Source organism: Paramormyrops kingsleyae, chromosome 16 (genome assembly GCF_048594095.1).
Source record: "Paramormyrops kingsleyae isolate MSU_618 chromosome 16, PKINGS_0.4, whole genome shotgun sequence".
Lineage (NCBI taxonomy): Eukaryota > Metazoa > Chordata > Actinopteri > Osteoglossiformes > Mormyridae > Paramormyrops > Paramormyrops kingsleyae.
In genome coordinates, this window is record NC_132812.1 from 10,189,301 (window position 1) to 10,207,225 (window position 17,925).

At 44.2% G+C, this 17,925-nt stretch overlaps 3 protein-coding genes across 3 annotated transcripts; 1 reads left to right on the forward strand and 2 right to left on the reverse strand.

Annotated features, from left to right (window-relative positions):
- Positions 1 to 519: 519 nt before the first annotated feature.
- On the reverse strand, positions 520 to 1,198 carry LOC111851747 (gamma-crystallin M2-like). Its single transcript, XM_072700333.1, has 2 exons — positions 944 to 1,198; positions 520 to 783 (listed from the first exon to the last, which is right to left on the reverse strand). Exons 1-2 carry the CDS (start codon positions 1,196 to 1,198, stop codon positions 520 to 522), a joined length of 519 nt encoding a protein of 172 aa, XP_072556434.1.
- Positions 1,199 to 15,330: 14,132 nt separating this feature from the next.
- Positions 15,331 to 16,967, reverse strand: LOC140578642 (gamma-crystallin M2-like). Its single transcript, XM_072700283.1, has 3 exons — positions 16,938 to 16,967; positions 15,710 to 15,949; positions 15,331 to 15,594 (listed from the first exon to the last, which is right to left on the reverse strand). The coding sequence occupies exons 1-3, from the start codon at positions 16,965 to 16,967 to the stop codon at positions 15,331 to 15,333; spliced, it is 534 nt and encodes a 177-aa protein (XP_072556384.1).
- LOC140578640 (gamma-crystallin M2-like) lies at positions 16,830 to 17,515 on the forward strand. The gene is made up of 2 exons (XM_072700281.1): positions 16,830 to 17,099; positions 17,252 to 17,515. Exons 1-2 carry the CDS (start codon positions 16,830 to 16,832, stop codon positions 17,513 to 17,515), a joined length of 534 nt encoding a protein of 177 aa, XP_072556382.1.
- Positions 17,516 to 17,925: the final 410 nt, after the last annotated feature.

Here is a 17,925-nt window from a genome sequence, read left to right on the forward strand (position 1 = left end):
ATGATATATTGACATTAGAAGGATATTTTATGTAATATGAACTTTCCTTTTTTTGAATTTCTTTCTTCTTTTGGTGAGGCACTGCTATAAAACAAGCTAAAACATGCTGGTATGAACATTGATAAGCAGGGGTGGATTAATGCACAGGCTGTCCTAGGTTATAACTGAGGGCCCCAGCAAACATCAGGGCCCCACCCCGCCTCAGGGAAAATGGAACTGTTACTTAATTATTGGCGATACCTGAGTGTCCATGCTGGTGTCAGCCAAGGGCCCACAGGTAAGTTAATCTGCCCGTACTGGTAACAGTAAATTCTAATTTCCATCTGGGGATCAATGAAGAACGATTTCCTGTCTCAACTGTCTTAGGCAGCTAAAACTTCATCACTCTGGTGGTAATAAAAACACTGATGGAAGCAGACTTGGCCAGTCAGGGTCAGAATTAGGATTGTGTCATATATATTTTTTATTAAGTAGTTTTTGAATCATATAACAAATTTAAAAACATATTGATTCAATTACTTAATACCAGGAATCCATGATGCGCCTCATGGACATGAACCTCATGCCATCGAAGTTCCTGTACTCCCCAGGCCAGAAGTACCTCATCCTGCCCCTGTAGTGGGGCTGCTCATACATCAGCCAGTGGCCGTCCATCACGTGGCAGGACATGCAGTTGGACCAACGGTAACGATCCATGAAGGAGTCGCAGTCATCCGTCATCTCCATCATCTGACCGCCAAAGTTCTCCCTGTCATAGATCCTCATCCTGTACGATCCTCTGTACTGTTTGAAGAACATAGAAACACAATTCAGTTCACTGTAAATTATCACAGCAATATCATGATAAACGTATTCAGATTTTGAGTTAATTATTGAAGGTTAGACAGTCTATATCTGCTTTTTGCAGGTAAAACTTTAACAGAAACAGTATTAAATACTTTACCATGGGGATCATGCGGCTGGATCTGAACCAGTCACTCATGCCCATGCTCATGCAGTTGGGGTACTCGCCCCGCTTCACAAAGTACTGGTTCCCCATGTAGTTTGCGCGGTCATAGAGCATGAAGCAGCCACTATGCACTCTGCAGGAGTAACAGTGGCTCAAGTAGGAACTGAGGTCACCGCAGTCGCTGCTGCACTCATAGGAGCGACCCCCAAAGTTCCTGTCCTCGTAGAAGGTGATCTGAAAGGAATTCATGAATATCGGAACTTAAGTTAAAAAACCTAAATATTCAAATGCATTTTCCTTTAAAGATATTTCTGGCCATTAAGTAGCTACTACTTTTACACCTGCACAACAAAATGCAAACTCAAACGTAAAATATGTTGTGTTCCCAACAAAAGCAAATTTAACTAAATTACAGGAATTTAACATTTTTTATATATAAAACATTCCTTACCCTGCTCATGGTGATAGCTAAACTCACGCTGCTCTCCTCATACTTCAGCTTCTGGTACTTTTATACCTGTCCTCATCCAAAAAGCCTGTCACCTTATAATGGAAAGTCCTGATCCAGCAGAATGAAACCAAAGCCCATTTTGCACCACTGAATAGCAAAAGGTTACCATGTGACAATATGTGTAGCTGTCGAGCTGATGTCTACACTGTCTGCTTTACATACATGGCGGAAACACATATTTTCTGTAGTGTAACTACAACGACAATATATAAAAAAGCACATGCTCATTGAATTCACCAGAGAGAAATGCACGTGTTTCAGCTAAAGAAAACAATCAAACCCAAAACTGCACAGAACTGCTGACACATCAGGAGTTCTCACACTGAAGTCAGTGATTCTTGGAGCCGCACAGGTATAAATCCGGCAGGCGAGTGCCAGAAAATGAATTGGTATTCATGATGGTTGTTTTTGTATAGATTATATTGCCAATTTTCATTGCTAGCTTCATTGTTAATTTTGAATATAATGCTAAATTAGTTTGTATTTCGTTGACACTGACATATAATTTGCTAGTGTTACAAATACTTAGTTGTAAAGCACAAACCCATGAACAAATCACAAGTAGCTACTTGAGATAAAAGATGCATCATGATTCATTAAGGATGAACAAACATGAGATCAGTAATTCGCATTATATAGATCAGTGTTATTCATTATTTGTTCCTTCAGTAGTTCCTTCAGTAGTTCAAATAGGTTTACAGAATTAACAGCCATAGCAACAAATATAGTAATTGCCTGACAAAAAAAGATGTGTCACTAATAATGAACAAACAAATGATCAGTACATAACTTAGACTTAGTTTGTGGTTAATTAATACCTAAGTAATTGCATAATACTATATCATTTGTGCCCCATCAAGTGAGGTGTTATAAAAACATTCACTGATAGCTGTGTAAAAATAGTTTTCTATTTGTGGTGCTAATGGTCTATCATTTTGTTGTTTTAGGTATATTTTGTAAAGTAGTTTTAGAGAAAATGTGTTTTTATGGCCATAAAATTTTAAGGATTTTTGGAGATACGTGTTTCTCATTGGATAGTGACGATATCTTATAGCCAAGTAGAGCAGCTCTCCAGCATACGCTCATTGGGCACTTCATAAGGAACACTAGGGTGATACTGAGTATAGCCTCCCTTTGCTCTGAAAATGGCCTCAATTCTTAATGGCATAGATTCCACAAGATGCTGGCAACATTTCTGTGAAATTCTGACCCCGGCTGATATTATTCCATCATGTAATTTCTGCACATTTGTTGTGGCCAAGGAGAGATATAATCCAACAGACTACCCAGTGCTGCCTAAATATATCTGTAATTTGAATCTGGACTTTATTTATTAATGTCATATACAAAGGCCATTCAGAATGCTTTACAGAAAAATAAATAAGGAATAAGGTACAAATAGACATCCATCCATCCATCCATCATCTGCCGCTTGTCCGGGGTTCGGGTTGCGGGGGTAGCAGCTTCAGTAGAGGCACCCAGACCTCCCTCTCCCCAGCTAACCCCACCAGCTCCTCGGGGGGGACACCGAGGCGTTCCCAGGCCAGCCGAGAGATATAATCCCTCCAGCGAGTCCTGGGCCTGCCCCGGGGCCTCCTCCCTGTAGGACATGCACGGAAAACCTCTCCGGGTAGCCGCCCAGGAGGCATCCGCACCAGATGTCCAAACCACCTCAACTGGCTCCTTTCGACGTGAAGAAGCAGCGGTTCTACTCTGAGGCCCTCCCGGATATCCGAACTTCTCACCCTATCCCTAAGGGAGAGCCCAGACACCCTGCGGAGAAACCTCATTTCGGCCGCTTGTATTCGCGATCTCGTTCTTTCGGTCATTACCCATAGCTCATGACCATAGGTGAGGGTAGGGACAAAGATGGACCAATAGATCGAGAGCTTGGCTTTTTGGCTCAGTTCTTTCTTAGCCACGACGGACCGGTTAAGCGCCTGCAGAACTACAGACGCCGCTCCGATCCGTCTATCCAGCTCCCGATCTCGCCTACCCTCACTCGTGAACAAGACCCCGAGATACTTAAACTCCTCCACTTGAGGCAGTATGTCTTCCCCAACCCGAAGAGGGCAAACCACCCGTTTCCGGCTGAGAACCATGGTCTCGGACTTGGAGGTGCTAATCCTCATCCCTGCCGCTTCGCACTCGGCTGCGAACCGCCCCAGTGCCTGCTGGAGATCCCCAGCAGATGAAGCCAGCAGGACGACGTCGTCTGCAAAAAGCAGCGAGGCAATCCTGAGGTCACCAAACTGGACACCCTCGACGCCTTGGCTGCGCCTAGAAATCCTGTCCATGAATATGATAAACAGGACCGATGACAAAGGGCAGCCCTGGCGGAGCCCAACACGCACCTGGAACACGTCCGACTTATTGCCGGCAGTGCGGACCAAGCTTCTGCTCCGTTCGTACAGGGACCGGATCGCCCACAACAGTGGACCCCGGACCCCATACTCTCGAAGCACCCCCCACAGAGCACCTCGGGGAACCCGGTCGTAAGCCTTTTCCAAATCCACAAAACACATGTAGACTGGATAGGCAAACTCCCAGGCCCCCTCCAGTACCCTTGCAAGGGTATAAAGCTGGTCCAGCGCTCCACGACCAGGACGAAAACCGCATTGTTCCTCCTCAATTCGACTATCGATCTCACCCTCCTCTCCAGTACCCCGGAATAGACTTTCCCAGGGAGGCTGAGAAGTGTGATCCCCCTGTAGTTGGAACACACCCTCCGGTCCCCTTTCTTAAATAAGGGGACCACCACCCCGGTCTGCCAATCCAGCGGCACTGTGCCTGACCTTCCCCCTCCTGATACTCCGTATGGTTTGCCAGAACCTTTTTGAGGCCGACCGAAAGTCACTTTCCATGGCCTCACCGAACTCCTCCCACGCCCAGGTTTTTGCTTCTGCGACTGCCCGAGCCGCGTTCCGCCTGGCCCGCCGGTACCCGTCAGCTGCCTCCGGAGACCCCCGGGCTAATAATTCCCGGTAAGCCTCCTTCTTCAGCTTCACGGCCCCCCTCACCTCTGGTGTCCACCATCGGGTACGGGGGTTACCGCCACGACAGGCACCGACCACCCTGCAGCCACAGCTCTGTACAGCCGCTTCCACAATGGAGGTCCGGAACAGTGTCCATTCGGACTCAATGTCCCCTACCTCCCCCGGCATGCAGTCGGAATTCTGCCGGAGGTGCGAGTTAAAGCTCCAGCGAACAGGAGCCTCTGCCAGACGTTCCCAGCAGACAAATAGACATAAAATATGAAATATTAATATTAAAGTGTAAAAAAACAAAACATTTCAAAACAAATTAAAAGTGAGAGGATCTGAGAACTGGAGTAATGCGGGCTCTCTTCTAGATGCTAGGCTTCTAGCACAACTTTTACGAATGAGTTGAAGTTGTTTGATGGTCTTTTGTGGAAGACCCGTCTGGAGACTATTACAATAATCCAATCCACTGGAGATAAATAGATGCATAAGTTTCTCGAGGTCTTTTTTTAGGAAGACAGCCTCTGGTTTTAGCTATATTTTTAATTAAGATGATAAAAGGACACCTTAGCTATGGCTTTGAGGTGGTTGCTGAAGGTCCTTGTCTATTAAAACACCAAGATTTTGCCCTGTAGTCTTTGGAGCCTTAGTGCCCAGAAAAGCATTTAGTTTCAATATTTCAGCTTTGATAACAAAAAACATTATTTCAGTTTTGTCTTTGTTCAATTGGAGGAAATTCTGTTGCAAACAGTCATTTATCATCTTGAGACATAGACACAAAAAATCTACTGGATTGCAGTTATTTGGAGACAGAGCTGAAAAATTCTGGGTATCATCTGCATAACTGTCATGTACGATAGAGGGACGATCCATGTCCAGTGTGGGAGACACTTTATTATGTACATAAACACATAACATTACAAATAAAAGGACCATGAGAGTCCAAACCAAAGACAAGGAGGATCCAAACGAAAATGACTAGGGCTAATCTAAACAAAGGGGAAGAACTATAGTAAACCGTAACCAGTACCGGTCATAACCGATGTGGCACCCTAAGCGAGCATTACCATCGGCACCCCCCCCCCGAAGCAAAGTGAAGTTGGCTGGCAAGTCTGCACCCCCTTAGAAAGTAGTGGCCTAGGTGGCTACCTATGTCGCCACCCAGCCAGTAACAGACCCTAAGCCACATTACATCTTTATAAACACAAAATAAACAGCCAGAGAAATTACTCCTGGGTGCACAAAACACCTCATTCAATGAGCACTTCTCTCAAATGATACATGCTGTTTCCTATACATATAAGACTAATCTATAATGAAAATGTAAAAGCTTAAAAGTACTGTATCAGTTAAAAAGGGGGAAGGAAACAGAAAAGCATTTTATTTGACTATTACAAGTTGCTCACTTGAGACAAACCCAGTAGATGGTTCTTGCAGGAGCAGCAACACACTTAAAAAAATGAGTGTATTTCTGATACACTGATGATTCTGATGATTGTAATTATTCCCCATTCGCAAACACCTGAAAAGTAATTTCAACTCTCCATAGTGAATTTATGTTTGGAGTAACTGGCATTAATTGTAGCTATGTATTGAATTAACAAATGTCAATTTATCCAAAGTACGATAGTAACACTCTGCTCCTTGGACCACAGACAGTATCACAGTAATTACTCTCGATCAGATTATTATCGATGCCGTCAGTATGGGATACAGTAGGGAAGGGGTGCCAGGAAGACCAAAAAATATCTTTTATTTAATAAGATTAGCTTATTTAATAAGCTTTTAATAATCAAGAATTAATAATGAAAAATCAATATAAATAAATATAGTAAAAGTTCCCCCATCCATTTGCATCCTTTGGGGTGCCTATACTGCCTATACCAATGTTGGGTTGAGATTGTGTATATATTATCACTCATGTGTATTCTTATGAATGTATACCTTGTTTTATGTGGCAACTGTGTAAGTGCTTAACAAGTAATTTTCTATCACGTGCAGCAGATGAGCCCACCTCTGCTGTATGTTCTGTTGTTCCTATTTCCACTCCCACTTCCACATCCCATTCTATCCCACTCGAATTGTTGTTCACACCCACAATGTAACCTGATCACCTTAAAGTATAAATAAACCCTCTCGTGGTGCCACACCCTTGTAGCTACACTGCGGTGTGCACCCTTGCAAGTAAAACAGCGTGTGTCTCATACTCTGTGGGCCAGCAGCCGGGGGGGGCTGATCACTCTCTCCGACATAAAACTTGGTCCTTCGAGCCGGATCCATAAACCAGTGATCCGTGAGGATCGGGAATCCTGAGGACATCACCGGGACGCCGAGAGGAGCGACACCGAAGTCTGTACAGCCACTCGTCTAGGACGGGTCGAGAAAGTCCTGGAACGTGAATTCGTGACCAGGCCGGTGGTTAGAACTGCGCTCGACGCCTGGTGATGCCTGACGGACCCCGATCGTCGTGACTGACCCCAGAGGTGAGACGTTTGGTTATATTTCGCCGAAAGGAAATAGTTTGGTTATATTTCGGCGAAAGGAAATAGCCTAAATTGGTTATATTTCGCCGTAAGGAAATAGTCTAAATTGGTTATATTTCGCCGTAAGGAAATAGTCTAAATTGGTTATATTTCGCCGTAAGGAAATAGTTGAATTAGAATTTAATTGACCTGTTAATTGACAAAGGCTAGAGTTGGCCGTAATCAACTGGGTATGAATGTTTGTGTGAATGTAGAGGACTAAGTGATTTATAGAATCCTAGGCTGATTCTACTAGTCCTTTGTTTCTTTGCCTGGGAAGAAAGACGTACTGGCGATTGGGAGATCAAGGACGGGTTTCATCCCTGAAAACTGACACCGCTGCACAGATAGTGTGCAGTAGAAGGCCGTGTTAGTGTCCTCTCCCTAATCTCGTGCCAGAGAATTTCTGCTCAGGACCCTTGTAGTAATAACAATTGACAAGTAAAAGGATGGGGAAGGGGCAAAGTAAACAGCCATCCTTAGAGGGAGATGAAAAGTTTATGGAAGGATATGTGGAAGGAGCAGGGACTATAAGTAACAAAAGGTGGAAAAGAAAACATGGGTTTGGAGGAAGCCTCCATACGCCAGACATTCTTAAGCTACAGAGTGATTTAAAACTAGAAATGTTGCGCACTAAGAATAGCGGAAAGTTGGACAGACGGAAGAAGGAGTATAGAATGTTAGAAAAATGGTTGGAACAAAGTAGGTTAAGAGACGCAACTAGACAGGAAAAGAAAGGTAAAAGGAAAGAAAAGCTTGCGGCCGCAGTACTAGTTACTCCTGATGAGGAAAGTGTAGCAAAGGCCCCACATAGACAAGAAACATCTGCCACTCCCTCGCTGTCGCAGCAGACACCGGGAGTAGCACTAAAAGATAAGCAGATAGCAGCACCTAAAACACTGATAACACATTCTGCTCCATTAGTGTCATTGGCACCAGAATCTCCTTTCCATCCAATGGTGACCCGGAGCAAGGATTCTTCACTGTATCCAGTGAAAGACTTAGAGTCATATAAAACTAAATTTCACCCCAGTAATGAAGACGGGGCATCAACCCCAGAGTTTCAATGTTTCATGGTGGAAGTTGCGAATCCTGATAGGGGGCAGGATGGAACAGGTCCTGAAACAATGTTAGTGTACAGACCCTGGACAGCAGAGGATAGGTCAGCTGCTTTAAAAGGGATACCCCCTGTAGAAGAAGGTGTAGGAGAATTTTGGGAAGCGGTGTTAGAACTTCAAAGCAGCTTCCGCTTAAATGGGAGAGAAATGTTCCAGTGCCTGAGGCAACTGTTTACTCACAAATGGGTCAGAGTTGCAGGAGATTTCACAGGGCATGCGTACGACGGAACACCCCTCCCGCATGATTCAACTGCCCTGAGACACAGCCTAAGGCAGCTAGGAGAAAGAGTCAGAGAAAGATTTACGAGGAGAGCAGATTATGGTAAAATCTCACAATGTAGACAGAAAGAAGGGGAGGAACCAGAAGACTTCCTGGACAGATTGAGACCAGTTTTTAGAAGTAATTCAGGCATTCCCCCAGATGATGATGAGGCCGGAGTATACCAACAACAATTAAAAAGGGCATTTCTTGCCGGTCTAAGGCCTGAACTTAAACGGTATATAGATAAATATTGGGTCCATCAGAATACAGGCTCAGTGCAGCAAGCTATAGAGTACGCCCAGCACGCACAAAAGGCACAGAAACAAAAAGGAGAAGCGACCTTCGCAGCCTCTGGCGATACAATCGCAGTAGTCTATTCAGGCCCCCAGAGCAGGGGAAGTTACAGAGGCCGAGGAGGAAGAGGTAGAGGTCGAGGAAGAGGTGGTAGGTCAGGAAACTCGCCTCAGTATGATAACAACTGCTGGAGGTGTGGGAGACCAGGACATATAGCCAGGCATTGTAGAACTAAGCGCATAGATAATCCAAATTCCACAGAGAATGATCAGTGACGCCAAGCTGAGAAGTTGCAGGCACCACTTTCTCCACCCCCGCTAGGGCCCCCACTAGATAGGGAGGAGGAGGAGGTTGACCTTCAAGCGGTGTGTCAGCTGATAGCGCTTAAACAGCCTGCAGAACTGCCTAGGCGGCGGTTTATTATAAATGAAAAGACATATGATTGTTTGTGTGACATGGGAGTCTGTAGAACAGTATTAACTACAACTCCGCCAAAAGCAACATTCTCTACCTCAACAGTATATGTGAGAACGGCTGGAGGGCAATCTGAGACCCATAAATTAACTAATCCCATAACAATAAAAGATGAAGAGACAGGGACAGAGTGTGAGGTCCAAGTTCTGGTGAGCCCGACATGCCCAGTAAACCTATTAGGAAGAGACCTTATGGTCCAGATGGGCATAAGTGTTATTGCCACACCCATAGGCATGAAAGCAATAATAGACAGGCATGCCTTAGTGGTCCATGGATCGTCAGTTCCGCAGTATTACTGGTCTCTAGACCTAGGCCAAACACCACAAGCTCGGGAATTATTAAGGAAAACTAGAGTAAAGCAGGAAGCAGATAAGGTTCAATTTATGCCCGACGATGGCCTCCATGTGACCATGTGGTACAAACCCACACCTGGCCCTGACTACCGATATGATCGGCAGTTTCACGCTATGGGACCACCCCAGGTCACATTGCAGTATCTGTATGTTAATCCCACAACTGGCTACGCTGCAGCCTCAGTGTTATTGGGTCCCAAACAACAAAATTTATTCAGGGAAAAGGTGCCACATGTGTCATTATCAAAGCCACCCCAGGGCAGATGGCAAGATCTTGGGTATTTTGTGGAAGATGCCTCTTATAGATCTACATATTACCAGCCTGACCCAAATTCAGATTGGAAACATGATAAAAGCACAGGGGTTTGGAGGTTCCCCCTCGGATGGAGAATTAAAGTCACATCTGTAACACATTTAGACGAACCTGAATGACAAGATTTATTATCAGCCGAGGCAACGGAGGACCCTGGATTGAGCCACATTCCTGAGGGATTGTGGTCCAACTCCCCTACGGATGTAGGATAGATTAAAGGGTTCCCTCCTTACAAAGTGACCCTGAGGTCAGATCACCGCCCAGTGGTACGACAGTACCCATTAAAGCCTGAGGCTGAACAAGGCATAGCCCCAGTAGTGCAGGACATGCTGGCATCGGGGATACTGAGGGGGGCGCTAGAGTCCACGTGTAATACCCCTATTTTCCCAGTGCAAAAAGCGAATACGGGTAAATGGAGAATGGTACAGGATCTGAGACCAATCAATGACATCGTGCAACATGCAGCACCAGATGTCCCAAACCCCCATCTCCTACTTAGTTCATTGACACCAGACAAAAAATATTTTTCGGTAGTGGATCTGAGCAATGCGTTCTTCTCAGTACCCCTACATCCAGAGTCACAACATTTGTTTGGTTTTACTTATAGGGGACAAAAGTATACATATACCAGACTTCCACAAGGGTTTTCAGAAAGTCCACATGTGTATACTATGGCCCTCAGGTACTCAATGAGCACATGTCCCACACCAGACCATAGTCAGGTGTTACTATACGTGGACGACATACTGATAGCTTCGGACCCAGAACAACACTGTAAAGAAGCTACACTAATAGTATTAAGGCATTTGTACGAAACTGGTCACAAGGCATCAAAACAGAAATTACAATATTGCCAAACTGAAGTAGTGTACCTAGGACATAAACTTTCTCAGTATGGTCGTTCACTGCTAGAATCTAGGAAAAAGGCAATCCAGGAAGCACCCAAACCACATACGAAGCAACAGATGATGTCCTTTTTAGGGCTCTGCAATTACTGCAGGGAATGGCTTCCAGATTATGCAGCCTTAGTCCAACCTTTACAATCCCTAATATACGGGAAAGACATGGCCCTAAGGAACAAAATTGAGTGGACCAGAGAAGGGGAAGCAGCATTTACAAACCTTAAACTAATGCTGCAAACTAATACCACATTGGCCTTGCCAGACTACCAACAGCCACACTCATGTAAAGCCACAGTAGAGGAACAAACAAGACCAGGACATGATATTTCTCAAACGCCATTATCGAATTCAGTGACTGTGTTTGTTGACGGTTCAGCGTCAAAAGACAGTACTGGGAGAAATAAGGTCGGCTATGCTGTAGTTTTAACTGATAAAGTACTTGAAGCTAATGCACTTCCCCCGACATGTTCAGCCCAAGCAGCAGAATTGTATGCTGTCATCAGAGCATGTGAATTGCATAAAGACAGATCATTGACAATATACACTGACAGTCAATATGTGTTCGGAGCGGTTCACCATCACTCTAGAGTATGGAAAAACAGGGGATTTAAAACATCGCAGGGCACCTCCCTAACACACACGAATTTGTTATTGCGACTATTAGATGCCGTACAGCTACCATCTGCTCTTGCAATATGTAAATGTACAGCCCACCAAACTGATACCACTTTAACTACAGTAGGAAATATTTTCGCTGATGCAAAAGCAAAGGCAGCAGCACAGAAACAACCTATATTGAAAATGACGGATCTCCTACTGATTGACACAGATATACTAAGTGATTCTCAAAAACATGCGCCGCTCTCAGAAGTAAAAGCCTGGATCAAAAGAGGTGCAATTCAGATTAATGATATCTACTATATCGACGATAAGCCCGTACTTCCAAAAAATTTATATAAAACAGCGGCATTGGTGAGCCACGGGAATACCCATGTCTCAACAGGAGGGATGGTACATATAATACATCAACAATTCTATACTATAAATTTTTCTGATTATGCAAAGAATTTTTGTAGATCATGCCTTATCTGTTGTAAGCATAATTCCCAGGGCAACCTGAGACCAAAGAGAGGGCAGTTTCCGGTAGCAGAGCACCCGTTTCAAATTATTCACATGGACTTTATTGAGCTGTCATGGTCACAGGGAAAAAAGTACTGTTTGGTAATAATTGATACGTTCTCGAAGTGGGTTGAAATATATCCAGTTAAACACTGTGATGCGATGACGGTGGCAAAATGTCTGGTAGGCAGTTATTTCCCCACATATGGCATTCCTCAAACCATTAGATCGGATAACGGTACCCATTTTGTAAATCGAACAATGGACCTGTGCTCACAAGCGCTAGGGTTTAAACTAAAGAATCATTGCGCATACCATCCTCAGAGTGCAGGACTAGTGGAAAGAACCAACGGTACCATAAAAACTAGGCTAAGAAAAACAGTGGAAGCAGGGAGGCCATGGCCGGAATGCTTATCTCTGGTAAAACTGTGGATGAGAATTACGCCAACCCCAGCAGGTCTTACGCCGTTCGAAATAGTGCATGGTAGGCCTTTTCCCCTAGCTACAGAGATGAGTGACATAACAAAGGCGCACAGGGAAACAACACTCGCAGACTGGATGAGCAAACTGCTGCGCACTCATGAATTACAAAGACCCAGTAGTCTGCCAGTAAATTCTGCTTCTGTATTACAGGACAACCTCAAACCTGGAGATTGGGTTCTCGTCAAGGTCCTCCTTCGGAAGGACTGGAGCTCTCCCAGGTGGGACGGCCCGTATCAAGTGCTCCTCACGACCCCGACAGCCGTGAAGATAGCGGAGCGACCATCGTGGATTCACAGGAGTCACTGCAAGCTTATTAAACCCCTGCAGGAGCCAGTACAACCGACAGAGTAGCAGTGGAAGTCCGCTACAAAGGCGCGGTAACCAATAGGGTGCCGACGTCTCAACCCGGTGAAGAAACCAACTGATCTGCACTCACTTTTAGAATGGCTGACTGTAAGCGGTTCCTTATACAATGGCTTCTGATCCTCCTGACTGTAGTCGGCGGGTTGCTTTTGTGGACGAGGTCCGCATCGGATAACACTCGCCGCGTCCCCAGGTGGACGCATGATGGCTCCCACCTGAGACCTCTTACAACTGACCACTCACATCCCTATATGCAAAATTACTGGTATCGCTACGTACACGACACAGTTATGAAGTCCAATGTTTCTAACTGTTACATATGCTCACATATGCCCACACATGCGGAAGGTCCCGCAATATTTGCTAAGCCCATGAATAGATCCCAGGCTAAATGTGCTTCTTCGTTTGGAGGGGTTGGATATCAGCATTTTGGTATCACCATTAATGATACGAATCCCTATGCCCCAGGGCTTATTAATGGTACTTGCAGTCTTCTGTTCTGGATAGACTTCAATGTCACTAAATCCACTTCCTCATTTCCATTCTCTGTTTTCATGAACAAGGACCCAGGAACATTTAACCATACAATGTGTTATGACCAGATGTATGGTACACGTCCTTTAGGTAACACCACAAACTGTGACCAAATTGCTGTTTCAGGTGAAGGTGCACCAGTCAACATGTCAGGCCCCAGCAATGGGTCCTATTGGGTACAAGGTGTAGCCTGGTTATGTGGTAGTCGTGCCTACTTTGTGCTGCCACCCAATTGGTATGGGGTTTGCGCGCCCATCTTCATTTCAGATCATACCTTTATTGTATCAACCAGTTCTGTTTCAGGTTCCACTCGCAGACGACGTTCTACCGCACCAGCACTACAGCCACATGACAGCGTCTGGGGAACTGATGTGCCCCCAGAGTTCAAACATTGGTCCACAGACCAGAAGGTTTTATTAGCTCTGTTCCCCTGGGTCGGAGTAGCAAAGAACACTTTACGACTGGAAACCATAGAGTATCGTTTAGGGCTCTTTATTAATAATTCTATTGTGATTAATGAACAACAAAATGCACAATTGGATGTCACGAGGCAGATGGTGGTTCAAAACCGTATGGTGCTCGATATGTTAACGGCGGCCCAAGGAGGTGTTTGTGTTTTATTGAACAATACTTGTTGTACATACATTCCAGACAATGTCCATTCCCCTAATATGACTGAAGCCATGAACTATCTCAGGGATCTGCGGAGAGTCCTAGCCGCGGACTTTCACCCTAGCACATCCTGGATTGATTGGCTATTTCATGGGGGCTGGCTCAGACTACTCAAATTTCTTGCAATAATGGTTATTATATGTTTGATTTTTCTTTGTGTTTTTTCTATTTGTATTGTACCATGTTGTAAAGCTGTGATTAGCAGAATGGTTGTTAATTCTTTTGTTGTAGCATACACTAACCTGAGTCAACAAGGGTTCCTTACTGATGAAGAACATGATGACACCGTTATTTAGTGATGCCGCCCACAGAAAATGTTTAGACAAGATGTGGATGGTGGATGTAGAATACACGGTTCATGATAAACAGGAGGGACTGTTGGGTTGAGATTGTGTATATATTATCACTCATGTGTATTCTTATGAATGTATACCTTGTTTTATGTGGCAACTGTGTAAGTGCTTAACAAGTAATTTTCTATCACGTGCAGCAGACGAGCCCACCTCTGCTGTATGTTCTGTTGTTCCTATTTCCACTCCCACTTCCACATCCCATTCTATCCCACTCGAATTGTTGTTCACACCCACAATGTAACCTGATCACCTTAAAGTATAAATAAACCCTCTCGTGGTGCCACACCCTTGTAGCTACACTGCGGTGTGCACCCTTGCAAGTAAAACAGCGCGTGTCTCATACTCTGTGGGCCAGCAGCCGGGGGGGGCTGATCACTCTCTCCGACAACCAACTAACCCTAAGCCTAACCCTAACCCTAACCCTATACTGCCTATACCACAAGCCAGCCTTGACTGCAACCATAAACTCAAACACTGTTACAGAAAACTTCTACAACCACACTAATGACCTAGCTGGGAATTCAGGCCAGGGCAGACACAGAGATAATGAGGAATGAAGTAAAGACAGGTTTGGATGGTTAACACGTGGAAAACAATGAGGCGATTACGGGACAGCTAGCAACCTCAGCTAGCCAAACTGGAAAGGGACAGACTGACAGGGCAGGTCCTGAAAGTAGCTATGATAAGTTACCTTGCTGTCTCTAAGAGTTTGGCTGAGGGGGAGCATATAAATATTAAATAAGAGGAACCTCAGAATTGATCCTTGAGGAACTCAATAAGTCATGGAGGTACGTTTAGAGTCATAACTGCCTATAATTACAAAATAATCCCTGCTGTCTAGGTACATTTTGAAACATTTAAGGGCTGTACCTGATAGGACTACCCAGTCTTCTAACCTATCATGCAATTTTTTATGGTTAACTGTGTCAAGGGTCACACTGACATAAATATCACTGTGAATAAGAACATCAACATAAAGTTAAGATAATTAACTCAACTCCCTCTGTAACATCCAAGACATAGCTTGTGAAGTGTAATGACAACACAAAAACTCTGCAAAATCATATTGTATCTTTATTATTTTTATTAATATCATTGTCTTCAATCGGTCATTCTCATAACTTCGTCTAATACCAGGAATCCATGATGCGCCTCATGGACATGAACCTCATGCCACCGAAGCTCCTGTACTCCCCAGGCCAGAAGTACCTCATCCTGCCCCTGTAGTGGGGCTGCTCATACATGAGCCAGTGGCCGTCCATCACGTGGCAGGACATGCAGTTGGACCAGCGGTAACGATCCATGAAGGAGTCGCAGTCATCCGTCATCTCCATCATCTGACCGCCAAAGTTCTCCCTGTCATAGATCCTCATCCTGTACGATCCTCTGTACTGTTTGAAGAACATAGAAGCGGAATTCAGTTCACTGCTATTTGCAGAAAGTGATTCATTCTCAATCTGTTATGCACAGGCTAATATGTAACAGTAACAGTGATAAAAACGTTACCATGGGGATCATGCGGCAGGATCTGAACCAGTCACTCATGCCCATGCTCATGCAGTCAGGGTACTCGCCCCTCTTCACAAAGTACTGGTTCCCCATGTAGTTTGGGCGGTCATAGAGCATGAAGCAGCCGCTATGCACTCTGCAGGAGTAACAGTGGCTCAAGTAGGAACTGAGGTCACCGCAGTCGCTGCTGCACTCATAGGAGCGACCCCCAAAGTTCCTGTCTTCGTAGAAGGTGATCTGAAAGGAATTCAACAAATACCAGAACCTGTCAAAAACATAAATCTTGAATTCCTGTTTAAAGAAATTTAATAAAATGACTACTACAGTACATGATTTTTGCACCTGCATAGCAAACTCAAATGCTAAATATGATGTGTCAAAATCCATTGGACAGCTTTTATATATAAAACATTCCTTACCCTGCTCATGGTGATAGCTAAACTCACGCTGCTCTCCTCATACTTCAGCTTCTGGCACTTTTATACCTGTCCTCATCCAAAGCCTGACACCTTATAATGGAAAGTCCTGATCCAGCAGAATGAAACCAAAGCCCATTTTGCACCACTGAATAGCAAAAGGTTACCATGTGACAATATGTGTAGCTGTCGAGCTGATGTCTACACTGTCTGCTTTACATACATGGCAGAAACACATGAGCTGTAGTGTGTGAGTACAATGACTATGTAAAAAGCACATGTTCATTGAATTGACCACAGAGAAATGTATGTGTTTCAGCTAAAGAAAACAATCAAACCGAAAACATCAGGAGTTTTCACACTGAAGTCAGTGATTCTTGGAGCCGGACAGGTATAAATCTGGCAGGAGATGGTGAGTGGCAACAGGAGACTGAGAGATACCAATCAACAATGAGCAGAGTAAGTGTGCCATCAGATACGAAACCCCTGTTTCAGTGCCTGAAGTGCACATCTTACCCCATATTCATGCTGTACTTAAAAAAAATGCTTTACATAATAATATATTTTGGAGCTTAAACTTTGCTGTACTAATGTAAAATAAATTTGGTGTATACTCCCACGATCCTGCATAAGAGAAGCAGGTATAGAAAATGGATGCATGGATGGATTTTAAGCTTCATGATTAATTTATTGAATTTTGGATGTTAAAAGAATTCATAAATTCCTTTCAGATCACCTTCTACGCGGACAGGAACTTTGGGGGTCGCTCCTATGAGTGCAGCAGCGACTGTGGTGACCTCAGTTCCTACTTGAGCCACTGTTACTCCTGCAGAGTGCATAGCGGCTGCTTCATGCTCTATGACCACACAAACTACAGGGGGAACCAGTACTTTGTGAAGAGGGGCGAGTATCCCGACTGCATGAGCATGGGCATGAGTGACTGGTTCAGATCCTGCCGCATGATCCCCATGGTAAAGTATTTAACATTGTTACTGTTAAAGTTTTACCTGCAAAAAGCAGACATAGACTGTCTAATGTTCTATAAACTTCTGACTACGTTTATGATGTTATTGCTGTAATAATTTACAGTGAACTGAATTCCGTTTCTATGTTCTTCAAACAGTACAGAGGATCGTACAGGATGAGGATCTATGACAGGGAGAACTTTGGCGGTCAGATGATGGAGATGACGGATGACTGTGACTCTTTCATGGATCGTTACCGTTGGTCCAACTGCATGTCCTGCCACGCGATGGACGGCCACTGGCTGATGTATGAGCAGCCCCACTACAGGGGCAGGATGAGGTACTTCTGGCCTGGGGAGTACAGGAGCTTCGATGGCATGAAGTTCATGTCCATGAGGCGCATCATGGATTCCTGGTATTAAGAAATTTATGTAGATTAATTAATTAACATGTCGTTATCCTAGTACTGCAAAAAATTGAATAAAAGACTTGTTTTAATTTGCAACAGAATATGTATTTTGGTTTTGTTTATTGATTATAACAAAGGGTGATATCCTGCAAACAACATGTCAAAGATGACCCTTAACTTTTTTTAAATGAGATAAACTTTATTGATCCCACGTGGCAATTCTTGTACATACAGCAGCAATGGTTGTAAAGTGCAGACATAGAACAACATAGCATGATGTAAGACACATAGTGAAAATAAATAAATATAGTGTACACATGCAAATTTAAAAATGTACAGTGTAACCAAACAAGATTCTGAAAGGAATATTTTGGCGTTCTATTTTATAAAATGCAAACATACTAATTGCAGTCCAATTGTGTT

What these genes read in the sequence shown, in the direction of transcription:
- LOC111851747 (XM_072700333.1), bottom strand. Translation starts at nt 1,198, where the DNA reads ATGAATTCCTTTCAGATCACCTTCTACGAGGACAGGAACTTTGGGGGT. An exon ending in CCAGCCGCATGATCCCCATG is followed by an intron (nt 784 to 943) that starts GTAAAGTATTTA and finishes TTCTTCAAACAG; the next exon opens with TACAGAGGATCGTACAGGAT.
- LOC140578642 (XM_072700283.1), bottom strand. Translation starts at nt 16,967, where the DNA reads ATGCACTCTGCAGGAGTAACAGTGGCTCAA. An exon ending in CAGGAGTAACAGTGGCTCAA is followed by an intron (nt 15,950 to 16,937) that starts GTAGGAACTGAG and finishes AATTCCTTTCAG; the next exon opens with ATCACCTTCTACGAAGACAG. An exon ending in CCTGCCGCATGATCCCCATG is followed by an intron (nt 15,595 to 15,709) that starts GTAACGTTTTTA and finishes TTCTTCAAACAG; the next exon opens with TACAGAGGATCGTACAGGAT.
- LOC140578640 (XM_072700281.1), top strand. Translation starts at nt 16,830, where the DNA reads ATGTTAAAAGAATTCATAAATTCCTTTCAGATCACCTTCTACGCGGAC. An exon ending in CCTGCCGCATGATCCCCATG is followed by an intron (nt 17,100 to 17,251) that starts GTAAAGTATTTA and finishes TTCTTCAAACAG; the next exon opens with TACAGAGGATCGTACAGGAT.